At 43.8% G+C, this 27,679-nt stretch overlaps 1 protein-coding gene across 2 annotated transcripts in view; it reads left to right on the top strand.

The window, feature by feature from the left end:
• The first annotated feature begins 7,753 nt into the window (after positions 1-7,753).
• Positions 7,754-27,679, top strand: part of LOC111962486 (ras association domain-containing protein 8-like) — a 30,221-nt gene continuing 10,295 nt past the window's right edge. Inside the window, exons 1-3 of one of the 2 annotated variants that reach the window (XM_023985605.2) lie at positions 7,754-8,112; positions 22,816-22,919; positions 24,775-25,001. In XM_023985605.2, coding sequence (XP_023841373.1) covers positions 24,899-25,001 — 103 coding nt within the window. In that variant the 5' untranslated portion in view covers positions 7,754-8,112; positions 22,816-22,919; positions 24,775-24,898. The remainder of the gene's footprint in view (positions 8,113-22,815; positions 22,920-24,774; positions 25,002-27,679) is intronic. The other variant, XM_023985606.2, reaches the window with a different exon arrangement.

Consider the following 27,679-nt stretch of genomic DNA (forward strand, 5'->3'; position numbering starts at 1 on the left):
CAGGCGATTGAGCAGCCATTGCGAACCAACAAGATCACTCGGCAGATCTATGAACATTCCGTCTTCATCAAGGCCATGCACGGAATCGTCATGGGGGGCATCCACCCCTTCAGCTGCATCTTCATCCAGCTCTTCTTCATCATCAACAGCATCTGGTAAGAACAAGGGTCAAGTCTGCAACTCAACCATGAGCCTGAATTAGCCTAGTGGTGCTTGTATAATGATTCATAAAGAAACAAGTAATTAATTGATTATTAGATTGTAAATGTTAATTACACATGAACAAATTGTAACGGCTGYTTTCCTCCTCTTCGTCTGAAGAGGAGGTGTAGCAGGGATCGGACCAAGACGCAGAGTGGTAAGTGTCCATGTTTTAATATAATCCACTGAACACGACAAAAAATACAAAATAACCTAACCGAAACAGTCCCGTGTGGCATGAACACAGACACAGGAAACAAACACCCACAAACCAACAGTGAAAACAGGCAACCTAAATATGGTTCCCAATCAGAGACAATGCAAAACACCTGTCTCTGATTGAGAACCATATCAGGCCAATWYACAAACCTAAACATAGAAACACATAACATAGACTGCCCACCCCAACTCACGCCCTGACCATACTAACTAAAGACAAAACAAAGGAAAATAAAGGTCAGAACGTGACACAAATAAGTAAATACCTAATAATTTATTTGAACCCATGTCAAAAGCAAGGAGACTGAATTTGATTTATTGTTGAGTATTTTCTCAACATTTTATCTCAAAAGATGTACTACATGTTTGGGTTCCTGTTCCTGGTGTTCATCATTTTCCTCATCACCTGCTCCAAGGCCATCATCCTGCTGTGCTACTTCCACTTGTGTGCAGAGGTGGGTGGAGCCATGCATACATGGATCTGGCATCACAATAATGGTATACTGTGCTCTCTCTCTCTTTGTATGTAAATGCATGATGTAATATTTGTAAAACGGATTCCTAACGTTTCCAGTTTGCCAGATTATCTGTGCCATTATGTTAAGCTACCAAAAGTGAAGTCTTTGTGTCAACAGTAAATCTATTTTAATTTCATGAAAACATTCTAAATGATGCAAATGTTTCTTTCTCATATGACTTAATTTATCTCTGCTCATCGATCCAAGCACTTAGATGTCACTACAGTGTCAAAAAATGTATTGAGCCGAACCTAACACATGTTGTCTTATGTTTTGTATAGGACTCACTGGTGGTGGCATTCCTTCCTGACCAGGCTATTCATGGCAGTCAACCTGTTTGTTTACGACTTGCACTACTTCTCCAAGCTGCAGATCATCACCACTACCATCCTCTACTTCACTATGATCATGGTGCTCATTTTCTTCCTCTTCACAAGGGAGTCAACAACAGCGCCACACTACGCAAGGCTAGACTCTCTATCAGGTTTAAGTAGAGGCGCTCAGACACATTTCATCTTAACGGACCGTGCTGGAGCTTTTGGCAGACTTTGGCAGATTCATCGGCTGTTTCCAGCCACTCGTCTCAATAGGAATTTTATCCGCCTTTAAGAAATGGAAATGTGTGGTGCTGTATTAGCGAGCCGAGACAGTTGAAAATATTGATGGGATATTTTAGTTGTCTGTGTGCTCCTGAAGTGCTGTGGTATCTCACTGTTAAAATCATCCTAGAGTGGAGACCTGTTATATTTAATGGGCTGATGTGGGTAATAATAATACAGAAATAACCATTGTAAATGTATATTCTCTTTACTGCATTTTGCCATTTTATGCCATTATGTTTACCACTTCAATGCCCTTAAATCTGTAGTTTAAAGCATGGTTCGATATTGACATTTAGCGAGCTAATCAAGATAGAATCTGAGAGATCTCACCTTTTACGTATCTCTGTAGCAGTTAGCTCTCATTTCGTCTGGGCACTGCATCAGCCAGATGAAGCAACTGCACATTTAATATTCTTCCCCATCCCCTCTTGTCTTGATTCTACAGCTAACATTAGCCAACTTGAGCATAGATCTCAGCTTGCTAACTAGCAAAGCCAACCAACTACACATCAAATAAACACAGAGCAAATAATTGTTTTATAAACTGATTTTAGTCTCAACCAAATTACAAGTACATAGCTTTATCTATTCCTCTGTTACACAATATAATAACCACAAGATACAGGCTAGCCAGAAAAGCTCTAATGCTAGCTAGTTAGCAAGCCATGTAATGCCAATAGAAAGGAGGCTAGTTAGATAGCTAGCTAGCATTAACTTTGTAGTGGTTATGCTATGTGGAAACACTCATTTTAATTATTCCCTTCATCTTCTTCACACCGATGCCTTGTTGTAGCTTTCAAATTCTGTGAATAGCATTTAGCTAGCTACAAATGTTTACAATTTGATACATATTTAGCACAGTGGGAAGTGTGCTTCCAGACCGGAACCCTGTGAAACGTGAGAGCGCGTTCCAGAATGACAACACCTCACCTGATTGGTCGGAAGAAAAAGCCCTGTCCCCCAGAGCTTGTATATTTCTCTGCTGCTTGGTGGCAGAATTTGTTTTTACAACTGCAAAACCTTTACCCGAGGTTAGTCGCTAAACTGGTGCAAAACTCTGGGCGCACAGGTTCGACATCGGCACATTTAGTTTTAATTGACAGAGGAATATTCACCAGTCGCAAGTTTAGTAAATTAGTTGCATTCATTCTCAAATTCAGTTGCATGCTTGCAAATCTTATTGAATTTATTCACATATCAACTGACATGTTTGCAAGTGTTGTTGTATTTATTCACACATCATGTTATGTGCTTGCAAGTGTTGTTGCATTTATTCTCAAWTTTTTTTTGCAACTACATAACGGATTATATAGGTGCAACTAATATTTTACATGTGCAGGTCATGCTTTACATCGGGGATGGGCAACTGGTGGCCCGCGGCCCCCTTTAGTCTGGGTCTCAATTTACTGTTGAGAGTTAAAATAATAGAATACACAATTCGAAATTTGATTGTGCATCAGCAATCACTCAATTAGCAATTTATTTTTAGATTGATAAATTAGTCTAGCGGACAGCTATCTGAACTTGTAGTAAGCATGGTCGAATTACAGACCGGGTGGGGCCCATTGATCATCAGTTATCATATTAAAAACTGCAAACACTCCACCCTACCGCAAAATGTGTAGAGTTGCAGACCCACGAGCCACTGTGGCCCCTCATGATGAGTTCCGTTTTTTTGTGGCTCCCACTCCCATCAAAGTTGCCTATCTCTGCTTGACATGCTTGTACACTTAAGGCACTATTTTACCTTCATATTATTCTTTCAAGGAACCAGTTCTATGGCAAAAAAACGAAATTGATCTGAAACACTGCTTAAAGGCCTACCTAACAAAGATTAAAGATCTTGATACTAATTGCATAGCTATTACACAATAGTGGAGACAGTACGAAGCCTGCAGTACGTAGCCTGCTCACACTTCATATTTAATTTGTAGAGTAATACGTGTTGAGTTTCAGCACTTTCTCAAACACTCTGGAAAAAATTAAATAACATATCAAATGGATGGACTGAGGCATTCAGACTGTGTCTAGATGGAGCCACAAGGGGTCAGTAGTTGTACATTTATGAGCTCGCAGACAATGCCATTGCCGATACCCCATCAGCGTTTTCATTCAGTCTTGTGTGTGGCATATATTATACTTTGTGCATATTTATAGCTTTTTGCTGTAGATTGATGTTGAAAACAGTTTGTGGAAGGACTGTAACATTACGTTGCTCTTAAATCTATGTATTTTTACGTTGTAGTTACATTTACAGATATAGTGTAATTTGCCTACACATTGTGTAGGAGAAGTCTAGATTTATGTGTTCTTGTTCTATTTATTTTACATGCTTTAATTGCCACTATCTGTAAAGTTGACATTTTCTCTCAAATTAATTGTCCACACAAAAGTGAGACACGCTTTGTTGGAATCCTGAGAATGTGGCATGCACCAATCCAATAGAAACACGTTTTGCTAAATGAATTTCACAGATCCCATAGTATAGACCAAGGGTCCCTACCCAACCCTGTATCTCACTGGCACCTTGATTCAAGCCTGTCCATTAGCTCAATTACATATCATATCTGTGAAGATAAGGTTACTGTACACTACCAGTCACCCAGATATATTCCAGTTAAAAGTCTATAGGCAGACTACATCAGAAGAAGTTCTCTGGTAAGCTGTGTTTGTGGTAATTAGAACATGTAATGTGCAATCTTGACTGACTCAATCATATGCAGTATTAAATCAGTGCCTCCATGGCAGACTTTCAATAGTCTTCTGTCCTGTAAAAATGATGCGCAAAGCTAAGCAGATAACTGCGAAACTATTAAGATACTTGTTAACTGAGTTTCTAAAGATGATCAAAATCAGCTGCAGACTTTGAATATTAATGTCCCCAGACTACATGAATCATAGACTTATTGTCACGTTCTGACCTTAGTTCCTTTGTTTTGTCTTTTGTTTTAGTATGGTCAGGGCGTTAGTTGGGTGGGTTGTCTATGTTAGTTTTTCTATGATTTTCTATTTCTGTGTTTGGCCTGATATGGTTCTCAATCAGAGACAGGTGTTAGTCGTTGTCTCTGATTGGGAACCATATTTAGGTAGCCTGTTTTCTGTTGGGGTTMGTGGGTGGTTATTTTCAGTCTTTGTGTGTCTGCACCAGATAGAACTGTTTCGGTTTTCACTTTGTTGTTTTGTATTTTGAAGTGTTCACTTTCATTAAATAAGATGAACACTTACCACGCTGCACCTTGGTCCTCTCTTTCTCCCGACGACAACCGTTACAATTATATTTAATATCATATACAGTGCCTTCGGGAGTATTCAGACCCCTTGACTTTTTCCACATTTTGTTACGTACAGCCTTATTCTAAAATTGATTTTTTTTAAATCCTCAGCAATCTGCACACAATACCCCATAATGACAAAGCGAAAAGAGGTTGTTAGAAATTTTTGCAAATGTATAAAATAAAAAAAACTGAAATACTGTCTTGGCCTTAATGCCAAGCGTCATGTCTAAAGGAAACCTGGCACCATCCCTACTGTGAAGCATGGTGGTGGCAGCATCATGCTGTGTGGATGTTTTTCAGTGGCAGGGACTGGGAGACTAGTCAGGATCGAAGGAAAGATGAACGGAGCAAAGTATAGAGAGATCCTTGATGAAAACCTGCTCCACAGCACTCAGGACCTCAGACTGGGGTGAAGGTTCACCTTCCTTCAGGACAACGACCCTAAGCACACAGCCAAGACAATGCAAGAGTGGCTTCGGGACAAGTCTCTGAATGTCCTTGAGTGGCCCAGACAGAGCCCGGATTTGAACCCGATTGAACATCTCTGGAGAGACCTGAAAATAGCTGTGCAGGGACGCTCCATCCAACCTGAGAGCTTGAGAGAATCTGCTGAGAAGATTGGGAGAAACTCCCCAAATACAGGTGTGCCAAGCTTGTAGCGCCATACCCAAGAAGAATCAAGGCTGTACTCACTGCCAAATGTGCTTCAACAAAGTACTGAGTAAAGGGTCTGAATACTTATGTACAGTTTAAGTCGGAAGTTTACATACACCTTAGCCAAATACATTTAAACTCAGTTTTTCACAATTACTGGCATTTAATCCTAGTAAAAATTCCCTGTCTTAGGTCAGTTAGGATCACCACTTTATTTTAAGAATGTGAAATGTCAGAATAATAGTAGAGAGAATGATTTATTTCAGCTTTTATTTCTTTCATTACATTCCCAGTGGGTCAGAAGTTTACATACACTCAATTAGTATTTGGGGGCATTTCCTTTAAATTGTTTAACTTGGGTCAAACATTTTGGATAGCCTACCACAAGCTTCCAACAATAAGTTGGGTGAATTTTGGCCCATTCCTCCTGACAGAGCTGGTGTAACTGAGTCAGGTTTGTAGGCCTCCATGCTCACACACGCTTTTTCAGTTATGCCCACACATTTTCTATAGGATTGAGGTCAGGGCTTTGTGATGGCCACTCCAATACCTTGACTTTGTTGTCCTTAAGCCATTTTGCCACAACTTTGGAAGNTGGGGTCATTGTCCATTTGGAAGACCCATTTGCGACCAAGCTTTAACTTCCTGACTGATGTCTTGAAATGTTGCTTCAATATATCCACATCATTTTCCTGCCTCATGATGCCATCTATTTTGTGAAGTGCACCAGTCCCTCCTGCAGCAAAGCACCCCTACAACATGATGCTGCCACCCCCGTGCTTCACGGTTGGGATGGTGTTCTTCGGCTTGCAAGCCTCCCCCTTTTTCATGCAAAACATAACGATGGTCATTATGGCCAATTATGGCTATTTTTGTTTCATCAGACCGGAGGACATTTCTCCAAAAAGTACGATCTTTGTTCCCATGTGCAGTTGCAAACTGTAGTCTGGCTTTTTTATGGCGGTTTTAGAGCAGTGGCTTCTTCCTTGCTGAGCGGCCTTTCAGGTTATGTCGACATAGGACTCGTTTTACTGTGGATATAGATGCTTTTGTACCTGTTCCCTCCAGCATCTTCACAAGGTCCTTTACAGTTGTTCTGGGATTGATCTGCACTTTTCGCACCAAAGTACGTTCATCTCTAGGAGACAGAACGCGTCTCCTACCTGAGCGGTATGACGGCTGCGTGGGCCCATGGTGTTTATACTTTATACTATATTGTTTGTACAGATGAACGTGGTACCTTCAGGCATATGGAAATTGCTCCCAAGGATGAACCAGACTTGTGGAAGTCTACAATTTTATTTCTGAGGTCTTGTCTGATTTCTTTTGATTTTCCCATGGTGTCAAGCAAAGAGGCACTGAGTTTGAAGGTAGTCCTTGAAATACATCCACAGGTACACCTCCAATTGACTCAAATTATGTCAATTAGCCTATCAGAAGCTTCTAAAGCCATGACATCATTTTCTGGAATTTTCCAAGCTGTTTAAAAGCACAGTCAACTTAGTGCATGTAAACTTCTGACCCACTGGAGTTGTGATACAGTGAATTATAAGTAAAATAATTTGTCTGTAAACAATTGTTGGAAAATTACTTGTGTCATGCAGAAAGTAGATGTCCTAACCGACTTGCCAAAACTATAGTTTGTTAACAAGAAATTTGTGGAGTGGTTGAAAAACAAGTTTTAATGACTCCAACCTAAGTGTATGTAAACTTCAGACTTCAACTGTAAATGTGATATTTCATTACTTTGTTTTTATTTTAGCAAAAATGTCCAATAAAATGTTTTTACTTTGTCATTATGGGGTATTGTTTGTAGATTGATGAGGAATAAAAACAATTTAATACATTTTACAATAACGCTGTAGCATAACAAGATGTGGAAAAAGTCAAGGGTTACGAATACTTTCCGAATGCACTGTAAATAAATGAATATAAATAACTTAACATCTAAATACACAATGACGAACGAACAAGCTTTTTCAAATGTGGTCTTATATCCTGAATAATGCTTTTAATAGATATTATGTTCTTACTCTGTGTGTGTAGGCTATATTCTGCCATGAAAGAACAATGCATTGACAAGAGCACTGCCACACACTGTATAGAGTGTCTGGTTGTGATAATAGGTGTTTCAAAATACAGAAAATAAATAGTTCATACCAGATAACTTTTTCTTATACCTGATAGTCACCATAAGGCTCCTACTCAAGAAGGCTACCCGACCACCTTCAGGAACCCCACTCCTCTAGGTGAGTACCCCTCTTCTACGAAGTGTATTGCAGCTTTAAAACGGTCCATAATGCCTTGCGGTGTCACAGTTCCGATGCAATGTGTTTACTAGCAAAAGTAATGAAATGGGGAGAGGCAATTTTCCGCAGCATATTGGTCAACCTGCAATGGCTATAGCAGGGACAGTGCATCGTTAAACTTTCAGTCAAGGATATTACAACAATGCTAATTTTCTCATGATGCAGTTTTCTCTTTGCTGTGGACCGTGTCACGCTGTCGCAGTTCGTACAAGTAATTTATAGGCTTCCGCCGAGTCACATTTGCAGGTTGCATTCCTCTACAGAATCTATTTTTCCTAAACTTCAGTCCCAATAGAGAAGACTGAGGGGGACTTTCGGCACCTACAACACGAAGGTAAGAGATTACGTTTTGTAGTTTCCCCGCTAATGTTAAAGTATTCCCGTTATACTGTGTTTCTAAAGTAACTACCCCTTCACAACATTATCCCAGGTGTAATAACACGGGGCAGGGATAACGGAAACATTGTTATCAGGTTGCATAGTGGAACAGTTGTGCCCCTTGCAATGTCGCGGTTTCTTTCTTGCCGTAAATAACATCACACTTTCAAAACAATAGTACAGCATTCCGGGCAATTTGCCAGACTTGTTTACTCTGTGGGCATATATAGGCTACATCCATGCATTGTCTCTCTATCTGATAATAGACTATAGCCCATACGTTTATATGTTTATAAACATTGAATAATGGTTGATAATGTATACATTCCTCCAATTACTAATTTCCTATGCGTGTACATAGCCTATTTCCCACTCACAATTCAGCTTTTAACACTATTTATTGGGACTATGATTCTATTTCCAGTTACCCACTTTAGAGACTAACTGTAGAGTAGGCCAATCCAATATTTCGTGGGATATGATGTATTAGCGCTGTAGTTGTGCTCCCTGTGTATTGACACTTTCATCAGTTACAATCAGCTATTACACAGATGTTGAAGCAAACCGTGTTGGCCAGTAGATAATGTATATCAGTAACTGAGTATTGTGTGTTTTGGGCTGCCTACTGTACACCACTGTCTGTTTATTCATAACATATTAAAGAAACAGGCCTACTCCATAAAACCGGTTTCACTTTCCTTCGATTAAGAAGCTGTAGTATCTCCATTAATCCCACAGCTGTGCTAATGCATGTGTTCAATTACTGCTCTGATGAACTGATGAGACCGCCAGAACATGGACAAAAATAAACCCATGTCCTGATCATGCACAAACCAACCCTCCAAACCCTTAGCCAGAGCAGAGGCCAGGTGACCGGGTCTATTGCCACAGTCAGTGGTGCTGCTATGGCTCTGCTCCCGGCATCAGGCTGGCACTTCAAACCTGGTCCACTTATAGAGCCATCATGGCAGAAAAACAAAGGCGGTATTATTTCTGCTGGCTAAACGTGCCGTCCAGATGTTCAGGATCCTGCCAGTGTTGACCTCCCGACTAGGGGAGGCGAGGCGAGGGCCACTCTGGAGTCTGGATGTTATATCCAGCCAGCCTGATGTTAGGGAGGGAGAGGTGAGAGGAGTGTGTGGCTCCAGAAGTTCCTAATGGAAAGCTTTACAGGAGCTGGGGCTATAACCGTGGCAATGGCGTGACTGGGGCTGGGTATTTAAGTCTGGTGAGGGATGGACGTCTCAAACCCCTTTCTTGGAGATCTTTGGATTAAGGGGATGGATGGGGGGGGGGGGTAGCCTGAATTCTGAACAAGTGTTCGGCTGGAAGGGTGAGCTCGAGACAGCCTTTGTTTTTGGCCCTTCCAGCATATTTCAGGTGGCCTTCTATAACTACAGGACTTTTTTTGGCCAAACTTCAGCCATTAACTTGTAATTAACTTATCAACTTTTTGTATTATCTTAACTGTCTAGACATATTTTTTTTATAGTCATTTCAAACTTGCACAAATACAAATGTTTTCCACTTTACAATCCAATGTGAACCGTTTCACTTTAATTCTAGTATAACATACATACAGAGGACACCACCACACAAGCAGAACATGTATTTTCGTTCTGAATAGCAGCTTTAATCTGTTATTTATTTGTAACTAACTTTATTTAGGCAGTAGGTCTCATCATTGTAGTCAACCTAAATGCATTTTGGACTCGTGGTCTGACCTGAGAGGATACTGCTGCTGGCAGTGTGGAGGAGGGAGTAGACTTTAGAGAACCAACCACAAGACTCCTTGCTGACATTCATTCCTCTTTCTTGTTTTGGTATTTATGTGGAAATGGAGTGGGGCTCTGTTTATAAATCAAAAAAATCAAAAATGCTTGTTTTATGTAATTCAATAATAAGATTTACCCAAAATTTAGCCTATTTAGCTTAGTTTTTTAATCATAGATTGTACTACAGTCCTTCTAATTGTACGGGTGTCGTCCACCTCTTCCTCGACGAGGAGAGGAGAGAAGGATCGGTAGACCAATGCGCAGCGAGGTGTGATGACATAATGATTTATTGAAAAAAACAGACGAACATTGACACGAACTAGACTTCAGAAATACAAAATGACAAACGGACAACGTAGACGAACCTGAACATGGAACTTACAATAAAAGACACGAAGAACTCACGAGCAGGAAACAGACTACATCAAACGAAATAACACCGAAACAATCCCGTGTGGTGCGCAGACACAAACACAGGAGACAATCACCCACCACAAACAGTGTGAACAGCCAGCCTATATATGGTTCCCAATCAGAGGAAAACGTAAACCACCTGTCTCTGATTGAGAACCATATAAGGCAGATTAACATGATCTAAACACAAAAACATACAATGCCCACACCCAACTCACGCCCTGACCACTAAACATATAAAAAATAACATAAAATAGGTCAGAAACGTGACCTAATTCCTTCCTCCCAATATAAACATAATTCAGCCCACAATCACCCACAAAAAAAGCCTGGCACTCTGTAAGACTATATAACTGATGTGTGTCTTTAGCTGTGAGTAGAATCTATTGTGTATTCATGTTAACACAAGCCCTGAGATCAGAGTGCTGTGCACAGAACCAACCTTATTTCCACACATGGCCCATTGCATTCCTACCAGCCAGGAATGCACACTCTGGATGTTATCAGTCTCACGCTGCAGGATCAAGGCCCATCTCTGGAGGAGATAGCCTGCCGGTGCTCTGCTGGTGCCATGTGACGACCTGGCTCCACACTTCTAATAACAATAAATTAATTTCACCTTTATTTAAACAGGTAGGCTAGTTGAGAACAAGTTCTCATTTACAACTGGCGACCTGGCCAAGGTAAAGCAAAGCAGTGGGAACACAAACAACAACATTTGACGGGGGGGCATATAATACAAGCTTGTCTGGATGCCTGGCACTGGCATGGATATGTAGTGGAATTCCTTCCTATAGAAAAGATAACTGCACACATGATATTAACTCTGCATATTTATTGTGCTGATGTTTGTGTCAGAAACTCCTCCACTAGCCCCCACCCAAAGCTCCTCTATGCACAACTTCCTCAGTCTTGCATACAGGCTGTTTTGCATTGTGGTATATAGGCTGAGGCCCTAGTACGACCAACTACCCAGATCTGTTGTGTGGTATGAGACATGAGAGTAAGGCCAGGGCAGCACTTGATGGCTAACTGGGGAGATTTAAAGGCATAGTTTCTCAGCCTACTCAAAACACACACACACACACACACAACAGACACACACACACACACACACACACACAACATCAACAACAGCACCCACAACAAGCACACACCACACACCACACACCACAGCACGGCGGACACAAACACACACAGCACAACACACACACACAGCAGCAAAAAAGAGTCACCACCACAATAAAACAGAATCTGTCTCTTGCTATGGCTGGGAAACGGGGATCCATTTCACAAGAGGCCTAGTCTGGTACCAATTACACTAGAGTGTATACATTTCTAGTAATTACAACGTAGCCGTGAAACAGGAAATTCAATTTGAATTAAAGTTCAATAATGGAAATAGTTTGTAAGCACCAGAACCCCCTATCGCACAAAAATAACTCATTATGGATTGTGGGGGGATGGGCTCTGTTTTACTTTTTGTAATCAGGATAGGGTTGAAGTAAATGTTTCTTTTGTTTTTATATATCCCTACCTCTGGTGTATCTCTGCTCTCATACCTTCAATGGCCTTCAACCTCTCCCCTTTGGATAAGTAGGGATGCACGATATATCGGTGAACATATCGGAATCGGACGATATTAGCTAAAAATGCCAACATCGGTATCAGCCAATGTCTAGTTTAACAGCGATGTTAAAAACTGATGTCAAAGCTACTGTGCATACCTATATAACGTAGGTACATGACGTAATGACGCAACGTAAAATGTTGCGCTACACTTGCAACACAGCGTTCCTAACCTAGCCCACAATATCTGCTATGTGGATCGAGCAGTCAACAAGTCGAGCAGTCATTTGAAAGAGTAAGACAATTTCAGTGAGACATCTCAAAGGTGAAATCCATTAAAGCCAAGATAATGGGATTCATTGCCCTTGACAATCAACCGTTCTCTGTCGTGGGTGATGTTGGCTTTCGCCGACGGGTCGAGCACCGGTACACACTACAAAGTGCGCTATTTTTTAGATGTTGTCCTACCGGAGTTACACAGTAATAGCGTCACTACTATTAGCTTCACGACATACATACTATGGAACGCCGTTTGGGTCTTTGCGTGTCAAGAAAGATACAGTAGCACTGTCAAAGCTGTACAAAAAAGTCTGCAAACAAGCAAACACCGGCCACAAACGATGTGTTTACAATACGTGTTGGTAATAACGCATCATTTGTTTGACCGCAACTTCTGGGGTAGCTAGCTTTAGCTTGGTACCTAGCTAGCACCAATACAACCAGCCTGAAAACAGTGACCAGTAGAAACTGCAGTCATTTTCATTATTCTTAGCAATGATTTAGGAATCCTTGTGAGTAAGTATTAGCTAGGTTGCCACTTGTTGTTTGCCTATTGAAATTGAACTTTAGTTCATGAAAATAAATAGCTAGCCAGCTACTTAACCCTGTTGCCCAAAGCTAACGTTATATGCAGCCAGCTAGCTTCAGCTGGCTAGTGAGGCTCAACCTGACTGGGTTATGTGTTGTGAAGCTAGCCACAATAAGGATTAGGCACAATAGTGGAATTTGCGGTTTGCATTCAAAATAAAAGTATGCCATTGACAGTGATGCAAATGAATAGAAATAGTAGAATTATGCCATACTTTTATTTTGAAGGCTAACCACAAAGTCTACTATTGTGGCTAATCCTTATTGTGGCTAGCTTCACATAGATGGGTCCGACCACCATTAATCAAATAAGAACTGTCTTATAAATTAGGGTTATTTTAGATGATGACACCTAGCTATATAGTTAGCTAGCTAACTATAGCTACTGAAAGAGATTATGTCATTTTGCTATGTTTTTGGGGAAGGACATTGTTTGCATCCATGAGCTAGCTAGCTTTTTGTTTATGACCAGCACTGTAGGTGTGCGAGACAACTTTAACAGCATCATAGCATACGTATTCATGAATCGTTGTGACATATGAAACACGAGTGATAGTGTAATCAATGTGTAATAACTACGTAACATAGGCACATAGGCACTCACACAAAACAATATCTCACATCGCAGGTGGGACAAAGGACACACTAAGTATGATCCCCAATTAGAGGTAATGATCATCAGCTGCCTCCAATTGGGAATCAAACACACACACCAACATAGAAATATAATACCTATAAACCCCCCTAGTCACACCCTGACCTAAAACACCATAGAGAACCCCGAGGGCTCTCTATGGTCAGGGCGTGACAGTACCCCCTCCCGAAGGTGCGGACTCCGACCGCAAAACATGAAACTAGATGGGGAGGGTTAGGGTGGACAACTAGCGTCGGTGGCGGCTCCGGTGCGGGACGTAGCACCCGCTCAGACCGCGGATCCAGCCATGAAGCTGGGCTGAACGCCGGACTGGGCACCGGCGCAGAGGAAGGCTCCGGCCATGGAGCAGGACTGGACGCCGTACCTGGACTGGGCACCGGCGCAGAGGAAGGCTTCGGCCATAGAGCGGGACTGGACGCCGTGCCTGGACTGGGCACCGGCGCAGAGGAAGGCTCCGGCCATGGAGCGGGACTGGACGCCATTCCTGGACTGGGCACCGGCGCAGAGGAAGGCTCCGGCCATGGAGCGGGACTGGACACCGTGCCTGGACTGTGCATCGGCGCAGTGGAAGGCTCCGGCCATGGCACCGGCGCAGGAAGCTCCGGGCCGTGGACTGTCACTGGAAGCTCCGGGCCGTGGACCGTCACTGGAGGCCTGGTGCGTGGAGCCGGCACAGGTTGCACCGGACTGATGACACGCTCTTCAGGGCGAGTGCGGGGAGCCGGCACAGGACTTACCGGGCTGGGAAGGCGCACTGGAGGCTTAGTGCGTGGAGCCGGCACAGGACGTACCGGGCTGAGAAGGCGCACTGGAGGCCTGGTGCGTGGAGCCGGCACAGGTTGCACACGTGACTGATGACACGCTCTTCAGGGCGAGTGCGCTGCAGAATACACCTAACCAACATCTCTCTCCGATCTCCCTCCAATTGCTCCATCGACTCCCAGACGGTCTCTGGCTCTCTCCTCGGCTCAGCCGACCGCCCCTTCCCCCCCCCCAAAAAAAAATCTTGGGGTTGCCCTTGGGCTGTTTGTGGCCGTGGACCCCGGCGTCCTCGCTGTCCTCCTATACTCCTTAGCGACTCCCGCCAAGGAAGGGTCTCGCATCCACCCAGTATTTCCTCCCATGTCCAACTCTCCTTTACCTCCTGGGCACGCTGCTTGGTCCTGTAATGGTGGGATATTCTGTCACGACTATCATATGAATAATTGGACCAAGGTGCAGCGTGAGTAGAGTTCCACATTTTAATGATAGTGAGACTTCCAAAACAACAAAGACATAACGATCGTGAAATACGTACTGCACGTTCGTTAATTCTTTGTTGTTTTGAAGATCCATTGTAATAAATATGTGGAACTCTACTCACGCTGCGCTTTGGTTCACTTATTTATTCGACGGACGTGACAGGGGGTAATCAAATAAAAACAAATGTTATTTGTTACATGCGCTGAATAAAACAGGTGAAATGCTTACTTACAAGCCCTTAACCAACAATATAGTTAAGAAAAATAAGAGTTAAGAAAGAGTTTACTAAATAAACTACAGTAAAGGAAATAAAAGAGCAACAATAAAATAACAATAACGAGCAGTGAGTAGCAGCAGAGTAAAAAAAAAGGGGAGGGGGTCTATGGAAATAGTCCAGGTAGCCATTTGATTAGCTGTGCAGCATTCTTATGGCTTGGCGTTAGAAGCTGTTAAGAAGCTAGACATGGCGCTCTGGTACCGCTTGCCGTGCGGTAGCAGAGAGAACAGTCTATGACTAGGGTGGCTGGTGTCTTTGGCAATTTTTTTAACTCTGACACCGCCTGGTATAGAGGCCCTGGATGTCAGGAAGCTAGGTCGCAGTGATGTATTGGGCCGAACGCACTACCCTCTGTAGCGCCTTGCAGCCGGAGGCCGAGCAGTTGCCATACCAGACGGTGATGCAATCAGGATGCTCTCGGTGGTGAAGAACATTTTGAGGATCTGAGGACCAATGCCAAATATTTGCAGTCTCCTGAGGGGAAATAGGTGTTGTAGTGCCCTCTTCACAACTGTCTTGGTGTGTTTGGACCATGATAGTTTGTTAGTGATGTGGGCACCAAGGACCTTGAAGCTCTCAACCTGCTCCACTACAGCCCTGTGATGAGAATGGGGGTGTGCTCAGCCCTCCTTTTCTTGTAGTCCACGATCATCTCCTTTGTCTTGATCACATTGAGGGAGAGGATGTTGTCCTTGCACCACACTGCCAGGTCTCCAACCTCCTACGAATAGGCTGTCTCATCGTTGTCGGTGATCAGGCCTACCACCGTTGTGTCATCGGCAAACTTAATGATGGTGTTGGAGTCGTGCTTGGCCACGCAGTCATGGGTAAACAGCGAGTACAGGAGGGTACTAAGCACGAACCCCTGAGGGGCCCTAGTGTTGAGGATCAGCATGGGCGACCCATCAGGAAGTCCAGGATCCAGTTCCAGAGGGAAGTGTTTAGTCCCAGGGTCCTTATCTTAGTGATGAGCTTTGAGGGCACTATGGTGTTGAACGCTGAGCTGTAGTCAATGAACAGCATTCTCACGTAGGGTTTCTGGGATTATGGTGTTGATGTGAGCCATGACCAGCCTTTCAAAGCACTTCATGGCTACAGACGTGAGTGTTACGGGTTGGTAGTCATTAAGGAAGGTTACCTTGATGTTCTTGGGCACAGAGACTATGGTGGTTTGCTTGAAACATGTAGGTATAACAGACTAGGTCAGGGAGAGATTGAAAATGTCAGTGAAGACACTTGCTAGTTGGTCAGCGCATGCTTTGAGTACACGTCCTGGTAATCTGTCTGGTCCTGCGGCCTTGTGATCTTTGACTTGTTTAAAGGTCTTACTCACATCGGCTACGGAGAACGTGATCACACACAGTCTTGCTTGCCTCGAAGAGCGCATTGAAGTCATTTAGCTCATCTGGTAAGCTCATGACACTGGGCAGCTCGTGGCTGTGCTTCCCTTCGTAGTCCGTAATAGTTCGCAAGCCCTGCCACATCCAACGAGCGTCGTGGCCGGTGTAGTAGGGTTCAATCTTAGTCCTGTATTGACGCTTTGAATGTTTGATGGTTTGTTGGAGGGCATAGCGGGATTTCTTATAAGCGTCCGGGTTAGAGTCCCGCTCCTTGAAAGCGGCAGCTCTACCCTTTAGCTCAGTGTGGATGTTGCCTGTAATCCATGGCTTCTGGTTGGGCTATGTACTGTATGTATGGTCACTGTGGGACGACGGCATTGGTGCACTTATTGATGAAGCAGGTGACTGATGACTCCTCAATGCCATCGGATGAATCCCGGAACATATTCCAGTCTGTGCTAGCAAAACAATCCTGTAGCTTAGCATCTACGTCATCTGACCACTTCTGTATTGAGCAAGTCAATGCTTTCGTTTTTGCTTGTAAGCAGGAATCGGAAGGATAGAATTATGGTCAGATTTGCCAAATGGAGGCGAAAGGGAGCTTTGTATGCGTCTCTGTGTGTGGAGTAAAGGTGGTCTAGAGTTTTTTTCCCTCTGGTTACACATGCTGGTAGAAATGAGGTAAAACGGATTTAACTGTCCCTGCATTAAAGACCCCGGACACTAGGAGCGGTGCCTCTGGATGAGTATTTTCTTGTTTGCTTAAGGCCTTATACAGCTCGTTGAGTGTGGTCTTAGTGCCAGCATCGGTTTGTGGTGGTAAATAGACAGCTACGAAAAATATAGATGAAAACTCTCTTGGTAAATAGTGTGGTCTACAGCTTATCATTAGATACTTTACCTCAAGCGAGCAAAACCTTGAGACTTCTTTAACCTCACTGGTGTAGGGGGCAGTATTTTCACATCCGGATGAAAAGCGTGCCCAGAGTAAACTGCCTGCTACTCAGGGCCAGAGGCTAGGATATGCATATTATTAGTAGATTTGGATAGAAAACACTCAAAAGTTTCTAAAACTGTTTGAAAGATGTCTGTGAGTATAACAGAACTCATATGGCAGGCGAAAACCTGAGAAAAATCCAACCAGGAAGTGGGAAATCTGAGGTTTGTAGTTTTTCAAGTGATTGCCTATCCAATATACTGTGTCTATGGGGTCAGATTGCACTTCTTACGGCTTCACTAGATGTCAACCGTATTTAGAACGTTGTTTCAGGCTTCTACTATGAAAAGGGAGAGAATAAGAGCTGTTTGAATCAGGGGTCTGGCAGAAAGCCTTTAGTTTAGTCATGCGCGCGGCCGTGAGCACAAGCTCCGTTCCTTTTCATTTCTAAAGACAAAGGAATTGTCCGGTTGGAATATTATTGAAGATTTATGATAAAAACATCCGAAAGATTGATTATATACATCGTTTGACATGTTTCTACGAACTGTAATGGAACATTTTTTGACTTTTCGTCTGGACTTAGTGCCCGCGCCTTGTGCATTTTGGATTATTGGACTAAACGCGCGAACAAAAGGGAGGTATTTGGACATAAATATGAACTTTATCGAACAAAACAAACATTTATTGTCTAACATGGAGACCTGGGAGTGCCATCTGGTGAAGATCATCAAAGGTTAGTGATTCATTTTAACGCTATTTCTGTCTTGTGACACCTCTCCTTCTTTGGAAAATGGCTGTATGGTTTTCTGTGGCTAGGCGCTGACCTAACATAATCGCAAGGTGTGCTTTCGCCGTAAAGCCTATTTGAAATCAGACACTGTGGCTGGATTAACAAGAAGTTTATCTTTAAAATGGTGTATAATACTTGTATGTTTGAGGAATTTTAATTATGAGATTTCTGTTGTTTTGAATTTGGCGCCCTTCAATTTCACTGGCTGTTGGCGAGGTGGGACGCTAGCACTTGTACCAGAGAGGTTAATATTATATTTCGCACACCAGCTGTTATTGACAAATAGACACAGACCGCCACTCCTTGTCTTACCGGAGGCAGCTGTTCTGTCTTGCCGATGCACGGAAAAACCAGCCAACTGTACATTATCCATGTCGTCGTTCTGCCACGACTCTGTGAAACATAAGATATTTAATGTCCCATTGGTAGGATAGTCTTGAACGGAGCTCATCCAGTTTATTCTCCAATGATTGCACATTGGCCAATAGGACAGATGGTAGAAGCGGGTTACCCACTCGCCGAAAAATTCTCACAAGGCACCCGGATCTGCATCCCCTGTATTGGCAGTCTCTTCTTCATGCGAATAATGGGGATTTGGGCCTGGTCCGGTGTCAGCAGTAAATCCTTCACGTCCGACTCGTTAAAGAAATAATCTTCTCCCAGTTCGAGGTGAGTAATTGCTGTTCTGATATCCAGAAGCTATTTTCGGTCATAAGAGACAGTGGCAGAAACATTATGTACAAAATAAGTTACAAAAAATGCGAAAAAAACACACAAAATAGCACAATTGGTTTGGAGCCCGTAAAACGGCAGCCATTGACATTTATCATGGAAAAATCAGGCGTGGAACAAGACTGTTTTTCTGCTAGAGGACCTTTGTCCTTAAAACAGTTCAGTGGTTCCCCAAGGGGTTTCTCCCAATTCCCAGAGTCAAGTTGTGCCTGATTCTTTGTGTTAGCCCCATGAAGAATATCCATTTTGTTTCTCCTCAAACGGCCATTTGTTCTTCATGTAAATGCATCATATTCATACCAGTCTACTGCAGTCCAGTTCAGCAGAAATACATCATAGTTGTAGGCCTAAATTAAGGAAATAATATGATAATTTCATCCATGACATGTAAGGGTATGACATGTCTTATGTCAAGTGCTGTCACTCCTCCATGCTGCTTGTCCTTCAACTTACAGGGAATCAGTGCAGACAGAGTATTTGCGCTATGAGACAATGATTTAAGGGTTGCCCTTATCCTTACTACCTTTGGTCACAAAACCTCACCCCAGCACAGCCATATTTCCCATGGCTCAGAGATGTACATGATCACTCTATAGGATACTATCTCTGTGGCAATGACCTGTTCTAGAGGTTGGGAACCTGGGCCAGCTCCTGGCCTGGTAAAGTGATAGCAGTGCGTGGCCCGTCCCCCTGTATGTGTGAGGACCCAGAGGAACATATGGTGACTTGCATCAGTCAGTGAAAGTCCTGGCCCTGGTGCCAACTCTCTGTATTCCTGCAGCCCCGGACCTTTGGGCTGACAACAGCAGGAACAGCCATAGCAGCAACCTGGGTCTCAGCCGACACACTGCCCACAGTACCCTGTACTCACACACCTCACTGGGCAGACAGGAAGCCAGCCCAGAGACCACCAGCCTGAACTCTGAAGCTGTGCCACATTGAGACAAATTACAAATGCATCTTGGGTCATCTGGGACTTGGGCTGTTTTGGGTTTTACGTTACAGCAATAAAGCATCTATTTTTTTTGCTGTTCTTGGAGCTGAAATGGAATGTGTTGGTATGTAGTGTAAGCCGTGCGTCTCACGGAATGCTTCTTGGCTCAGGGTTGTGATCAGCTCTACAGGATCAGGCCATGGGCATCTCTGCAGGCTGAGTTGCGGCAGAGTTGGCAGAGAGATGGACCTGTGCCCTGTGTGCCACTGGCTTAGCACCAACCACTATGTTGTCCTGTATCATTGTCAGTTATATACATACTGTAATGGACTTGCTGGCAAAGCGTCAATAGAGGACTAAGATTGAATCCTACTACACCGACTCTGATGCTCGTCGGATGTGGCAGGGCTTGAAAACTATTACGGACTACAAAGGCAAAACCAGCCGCGAGCTGCCCAGTGACGCAAGCCTAACAGATTAGCTAAATGCCTTTTATTCTTGCTTTGAGGCAAGCAACACTGAAGCATGCATGAGAACATCAGCTGTTCCAGACGACTGGATTACCAGGAGTACCACGTGTACTCAAAGCATGCGCGAACCAACTGGCAAGTGTCTTCACTGACACTTTCAACTCTCCCTGATCTAGTCTGTAATACCTACATGTTTCAAACAGACCACCATAGTCCCTGTGCCCAAGATAGTGAAGGTAACCTGCCTAAATGATTACCGCCCCGTAGCACTCACGTCTGTAGCCATGAAGTGCTTTGAAAGGCTGGTTTTGGCTCACATCAACACCATCATGCCGGAAACCCTAAACCCACTCCAATTCACATACCATCCCAACAGATCCACAGATGACGCAATCTCAATCACACTCCACACTGCCCTTTCCCACCTGGACAAAAGGAACACCTACGTGAGAATGCTGTTCATTGACTACAGCTCAGCGTTCAACACCATAGTATCCACAAAGCTCATCACTCAGCTAAGGACCCTGGGACTAAACACATCCCTCTGCATCTGGATCCTGGACTGTCTGACGGGACACCCCCAGGTGGTAAAGGTAGGCAACAACACATCTGCCACGCTGATCCTCAACATTGGGACACCTCAGGAGTGCGTGCTTAGTTACCTCCTGTACTCCCTGTTCACCCACGACTGCATGGCCAAGCACGACTCCCAACACCATCATTAAGTTTTCTGATGACACAACAGTGGTAGGCCTGATCACTGACAATGATGAGACAGCCTATAGGGAGGAGATCAAAGACCTGGCAGTGTGGTGCCAGGACAACAACCTCACCCTCAATGTGAGCAAGACAAAGAGCTGATCGTAGACTACAGGAAAAGGAGGGCCGAACAGGTCTCCATTAACATACATTGGGCAGAAGTGGAGCGGGTCGAGAGTTTCAAGTTTCTTGGTGTCCACATCACCAACAAATGATCATGGTCCAAACACACCAAGACAGTTGTGAAGAGGGCATGACAACATCTTTGCCCCCTCAGGAGACTGAAAAGATTTGGCATGGGTCCCCAGATCTTCAAAACGTTCTACAGCTGCACCATCGAGAGCATCCTGACCGGTTGCATCACCGCCTGGTATGGCAACTGCTCGGCGTCTGACCGTAAGGCGCTACAGAGGGTAGTGCGTACGGCCCAGTACATCACTGGGACCAAGCTTCCTGACATCCAGGACCTATATGCTAAGCGTGTCAGAGGAAGGCCCAAAAAATTGTCAGAGACTCCAGCCATAGTCATAGGCTGTTCTCCCTGCTACCGTATGGCAAGCGGTACCAGAGCGCCAAGTCTAGGACCAAAAGGCTCCTTAACAGCTTCTACCCCCAAGCCATAAGACTGCTGAACAATTAATAAATGGCCACCTGGACTATTTACATTGACACCCCCCCCCCCCACTTTGTTTTTACACTGCTGCTTACTCGCTGTTTATTATCTATGAATAGTCACTTTACAAATTACCTCGACTAACCTGTACCCCCCGCACATTGACTCGGTACCGGTACCCCCTGTATATAGCCTCGTTATTGTTATGTCATTTTCTTGTGTTACTTTTTGATAAAACATTTTTTACTTTAGTTTATTTTGTAAATATTTATTAACTCTATTTCTTGAACTGCATTAAGTAAGCATTTCACGGATAGGTCTACACCTGTTGTGTTCGGCACGTGACAAATATTATTTTATTTTATTTGGTGTGTATTTTCTGTTTGTGTTTACTGAATGCAAGCTTATATGGATAATATGTCATATTGTAATACCTGCCAACGTGTGTTACAACATGGTATTAAGGTGCATTAGTACCCTCACTGTGTAGACATAACCACTGGCTGTTTTTCTGTGGGGGCGGTTTGTACTATTATAAAACCAAACTGGTTCTGGCTAATAAATCAAATCAAATGTATTTATATAGCCCTTCTTACATCAGCTGATATAGCAAAGTGCTGTACAGAAACCCAGCCTAAAACCCCAAACAGCAAGCAATGCAGGTGTAGAAGCACGGTGGCTAGGAAAAACTCCCTAGAAAGGCCAAAACCTTGGAAGAAACCTAGAGAGGAACCAGGCTATGAGGGTGGCCAGTCCTCTTCTAGCTGTGCCGGTGGAGATGTTCAAATGTTCATAAATGACCAGCATGGTCAAGTAATAGTAATCACAGTGAACAGGTCAGGGTTCCATAGCCGCAGGCAGAACAGTTGAAACTGGAGCAGCCGCACGGCCAGGTTGACCCATTTCAATGGTGGAGTGTTGTCAGTTTCATGTTAACCCCTGACACGCACGTACGCGACACACACCACACACACACACACACACACACACACACACACACACACACACACACACACACACACACACACACACACACACACACACCACACACCACACACACACACACACACACACACACACACACACACACACACACACACACACACACACACTGTATTCCAGTGTCCATTCAGGCCCCTCTGTCCTTTTCACTCTTCACACTCCCCTGGAAAAAAAGGTTCAACAAAATGGTGACAGAGTAATGGGTCAGTGCAGAAAAATCTCCCAGGGTCCTATTTGTGTGTGACTCGCAGCCTGTTTCCTTCCATCCCTCTATCTGCAGTCTGCTGCCATTTAAGGGCAATCTGGATGAAGAACAAAAGCACTTTCTAACCAGCTGTAAACACGCCAGGAATAGAGAGATCATCAGCCAGGCCAGAGATAAAGGTGACGCACGCACGCACGCACGCACGCACGCACGCACACACACACACACACACACACACACACACACACACACATACAGATACAGAGGGTTTGTTTGCAGCCCTCATTTGCCTGGTCCTAAAATGATAAATTGTTATTTCAAAGCCCCTAGTTCTATTTAGCCGAACTGATTTTATCTCGCACTGTGTTTAGCAAAGCACCATGAGAGAGGCAGTGTGTGAGTGCGTGTGTCTGACCGTGTGTGCGCATGTGTGCGTGTGTGTCTGTAAGGCACAGCAGCCTGCCGAGGCTGTGCTAGATGACATCAAGAACATGGAGAGGGAACGTGGGTGGTGGAGGAGAGTGGAGGAGATGTGGAGGAGGGTTAAGTGACCAGAAGAGGGATAGAGCTCTGTGCTCAACTGCACTATGAAGGTCAGCCCTCTAGGGGGCATCACAGCTCTGGACACTGGCCATCTATCTACTCTCTCTTCATAGACTCTCTCCTTGAAGAGGACTGCGATGGAGCTGAGCCGGGTTTTCCTTTGAAAAGTCCCTAATTTAATCTGATTTCGCAATTTCATATTGACTTTTCTTCCATGGTCCATTGTGTGGCAGGAAGGAATCTAGAATGTGCCAGACTGCATGGACCAAGGACACTGGCCATGTTTTGTTTTCTACTCAGAGTCTACTACAGTCACAAAAGCAGTCTTGTTCATTTTGTCTGGAATGAACTTGACTGGGAAGGGATTGGGGTTCAAAATGAATGTGAGACAAATATGCATTTCTGATAAAGCTGGTAGTCTTCAGTCTATGTCCTAAATTCTTCAGTGTTTACCACATACTTCTTTGGATTACTACAGTGAAGCTATTTTGAATCTCATACAGTGAACAACACACAGAGCATTATGTAGAAAACCAACTAAAGTTTCGGCCATATGTTCCTCATCAAATCGAGCCAGAAGCACAAACATACACTTCACTTTTCCTTTTCAACACATCGTGTGCATCTTTTCCCTGTTCCCTTGGTGGCCATTCTCTCTCAAGAGGACTCTTAAGTATTTTCTGTGTGTATACATTTGCACAATAAAACGCCTCACTTATCGTAGGATCTCTTTGAAAAGTTGGCACATCTGCGGCAAAATACGAGATCCTCGACATCAAAAGAAAGTAATTGTTCCCTTCATCCTCCTCATCCTCTCCCTCCTTTGCTGCAGTCTCTCTTCCTGCCCCCTCTCCATTTCACCTTTCACTCACTTTTCCTGCACGCCCCCTCTCTATCTCACTGACGCCATCTTCCTGCTCTCTCCTCACTGTTGTTTCCTCACGATTCTCCATAAAATAACAGGAACTTGGCTCAGAGCATCAGGACTGGCAGGCTCTTCCTGTCTAACACCCCTAAAGACATGTACCTATTCACAGAGCCAGGATGAAAACAACAATGTCATGTCCAGCTGGTCCCAGTATGCCTGGCTGGGCGGTTTGACGGTTCTGTCATTCACCAACTGTTTGAGCTATCCTCCTTTTCCTCAACAGCCCCTAAAAATAGTGGCACACATTTTCAGGCTGGTATTGTTTTCAGGCCATGATGAATGAGCCTATCTCCCATAGCCACTACCTATCTCCTCACAGACTATACTGACAACAACTTCTACATGTACCAAATAAATAGTTTTACACAATTCAAAAGATCCTCAGTCAGTGAGTGAAAACTGGTTGAAATTGCAACATTTCAACTAGAAACTTATTTTAAACAGTTGGTCCAGTTTTTTCCAGTTCTGGGCAGAGAATGCAAAATAACCAAAACAATGTTGTCCTCTTAAATGTGCTTCCTGACCAGGTCCTTCCTGTTTTGCTCTGTGTTCTTCCTCCTCAGTGAGGTGGTGGTCAGCTGGAGCCACCCTGCACCCCTGTGCACAGCTGGAGCTTCCAGGAATGATGGGGCCAACCCACCGCAGCAGGCCCCCTCGCTGCACCTGACCTAAGTCACCTGACCCAGCATGGAGCTCAAGGTCTGGGTGGACGGGGTCCAGAGGGTCGTATGCGGGGTCACCGAGGCAACCACCTGCCAGGAAGTGGTCATCGCTCTGGCCCAGGCCATAGGTGAGCTCTGACCTATGACTCTTGACCAAGGCTTTAGGATGTTTGTTTTATGTGTGTTTGAAAAATAAAAAGTATTGGCATTTAAGCCTGTAGTAGGCCTATACTTTGTTTTCTGAATGTGCTTTGCCCTTCGTTAAGGATTGTATTGACATAGGGAGTAGTAGAATGATCATGTAATGCACCTCTAACCTAACCTATTTACCAGTGAGGCTTTGGTTACGTAGGCTACTGTCTTTGTCACCAAGCCAAAGTTGATTGACTGCGTACAATGTGGACTAGTGTTAAGTGTTTAGAACTACTGATAGTAGTACTCAAGTATAGAGACAGTGAAGAAGATATACTGATTCTCAGTAATGTGTTGTTCGTTTAAGAAATGGTGGTTAATTAAACTCCAATTTTAATCAGGGGCTGTCTTAAAATTAGGCTTGCTGCAGAAAATGTAATAGCCTGTCGCTAATTGAAATAGGCCTAATGAAATTAACAAATATGTGTTCCTCTCCTCCTGCCTACGCCTCAACCTCTTGGTGCTGTATTGAGAGATAGAGGATCTTAGTCAGAGGCTTTATTTGGATCAGATTCCCCCTCCATTCATCCCTCCCTCCCTTCATCCCTCCATCCATCCCCCTCTCTCTCAGTGAGAGGAGAGGAATGGAGCAGCCTGTATTGACATCACTTTCCACTATGTGGGGCAGGCGGGAGGAGGGAAAGTCTGACTCATCCTTCCATCGCTCGCCAGGAAGGGGAAAAGCAGAACCACTTATTGAAGCCCCCTCTCCTCCTCTCTCCTCCTCTCCCCTGCCTCTCCTACTTTTTGTCTTTCTTTTTTTAGACAAGATAAGCTGTAAAACCATATTTCTCTTTCATGAGATACAGTTGTATGGATCATCGCTTGTATGGTAAAATCACCATAGAACCGCTTATAATATGGGATACTGCTTCTTACTCTCCCAAGTGACCTTTATAGTTTTTCAATTTGCGACTGTTTTACACATGGTGATATTTTTTTTTTTTATCAAACCTTTATTTAACTAGGCAAGTCAGTTAAGAACAAATTCTTATTTACAATGGCGGCCTACACCGGCCAAATCCTAACCAGGACGACGCTGGGCCAATTCTGTGCCGCCCTATGGGACTCCCGATCACGGCCGGTTGTGATACAGCCCGGGATCAAACCAGGGTCTGTGATGCAGTGCCTTAGACTGCTGCGCAACTCGCCACTCGAGAGTGATCATCAATTTAATACTGAGATCCACTGATCCTAAACCTCTGTATATTCTGGGTTTAAAGTAGGGTCCTATGCACAGTACTAATGTCTAATGACAAGATTAATGTTAGGTTTATCTCTAGTTGGGACCAGCATTGGGCTTTTGGCAAGAGACTGTGTGTATCAGGGGGTTGCCTCGGGCTCTTTGGCCTTGTTACGTGTGTGAAATTTGGAAGTGTCATATGACCTAAAACAAGGTTATTAATCTCTGCATAGATTGATGTTTAATTATACAAGACTCATATACATTCCAAGGCGATGGATGCACTGATACTATTAATAAATATGATTAAATGATTAAATATGATTATCACAAGAGCTATTATTCATCTCAATGGATTTGTTAGTTAGTTTGTCAAAGTACATACAGTTGAAGTCGGAAGTTTACATACACTTAGGTTGGAGTCATTAAAACTAGTTTTTCAACCACTCCACAAATGTCTTGTTAACAAACTATAGTTTTGGCAAGTTCTTTAAGACATCTACTTTGTGCATGACACAAGTCATTTTTCCAACAATTGTTTACAGACAGATTATTTTTATAATTCACTATCACAATTCCAGTGGGTCAGAAGTTTACATACATTAAGTTGACTGTGCCTTTAAACAGCTTGGGAAATTCCAGAAAATGATGTTATGGCTTTAGAAGCTTCTGTATAGGCTAATTGACATAATTTGAGTCAATTGGAGGTGTACCTGTGGATTATTTCAAGGCCTACCTTCAAACTCAGTGCCTCTTGCTTGACACTGGGAAAATCAAAAGAAATCAGACAAGACCTCAGGAAAAAAATTGAAGACCTCCACAAGTCTGGTTCATCCTTGGGAGCAATTTCCAAACGCCTGAAGGTACCACATTCATCTGTACAAACAATAGTACGCAAGTATAAACACCATGGGACCACGCAGCCGTCATACTGCTCAGGAAGGAGACGCGTTCTGTCTCCTAGATATGAACGTACTTTGGTGCGAAAAGTGCAGATCAATCCCAGAACAACAGCAAAGGACGTTGTGAAGATGCTGGAGGAAACAGGTACAAAGGTATCTTCATCCACAGTAAAACGAGTCCTATATCAACATAACCTGAAAGGTCGCTCAGCAAGGAAGAAGCCACTGCTCCAAAACCGCCATGAAAAAATCCAGACTATGGTTTGCAACTGCACATGGGGACAAAGATCATACTTTTTGGAGAAATGTCTGGTCTGATGACACAAAAATAGAACTGTTTGGCCATAATGACCATCGTTATGTTTGGAGGAAAAAGGGGGAGGCTTGCAAGCCGAAGAACACCATCCCAACCGTGAAGCACAGGGGTGGCAGCATCATGTTATAGGGGTGCTTTGCTGCAGGAGGGACTGGTGCACTTCACAAAATAGATGGCATCATGAGGCAGGAAAATTATGTGGATATATTGAAG

This window comes from Salvelinus sp. IW2-2015, linkage group LG4q.1:29 (genome assembly GCF_002910315.2).
Source record: "Salvelinus sp. IW2-2015 linkage group LG4q.1:29, ASM291031v2, whole genome shotgun sequence".
Classification (NCBI taxonomy): domain Eukaryota; kingdom Metazoa; phylum Chordata; class Actinopteri; order Salmoniformes; family Salmonidae; genus Salvelinus; species Salvelinus sp. IW2-2015.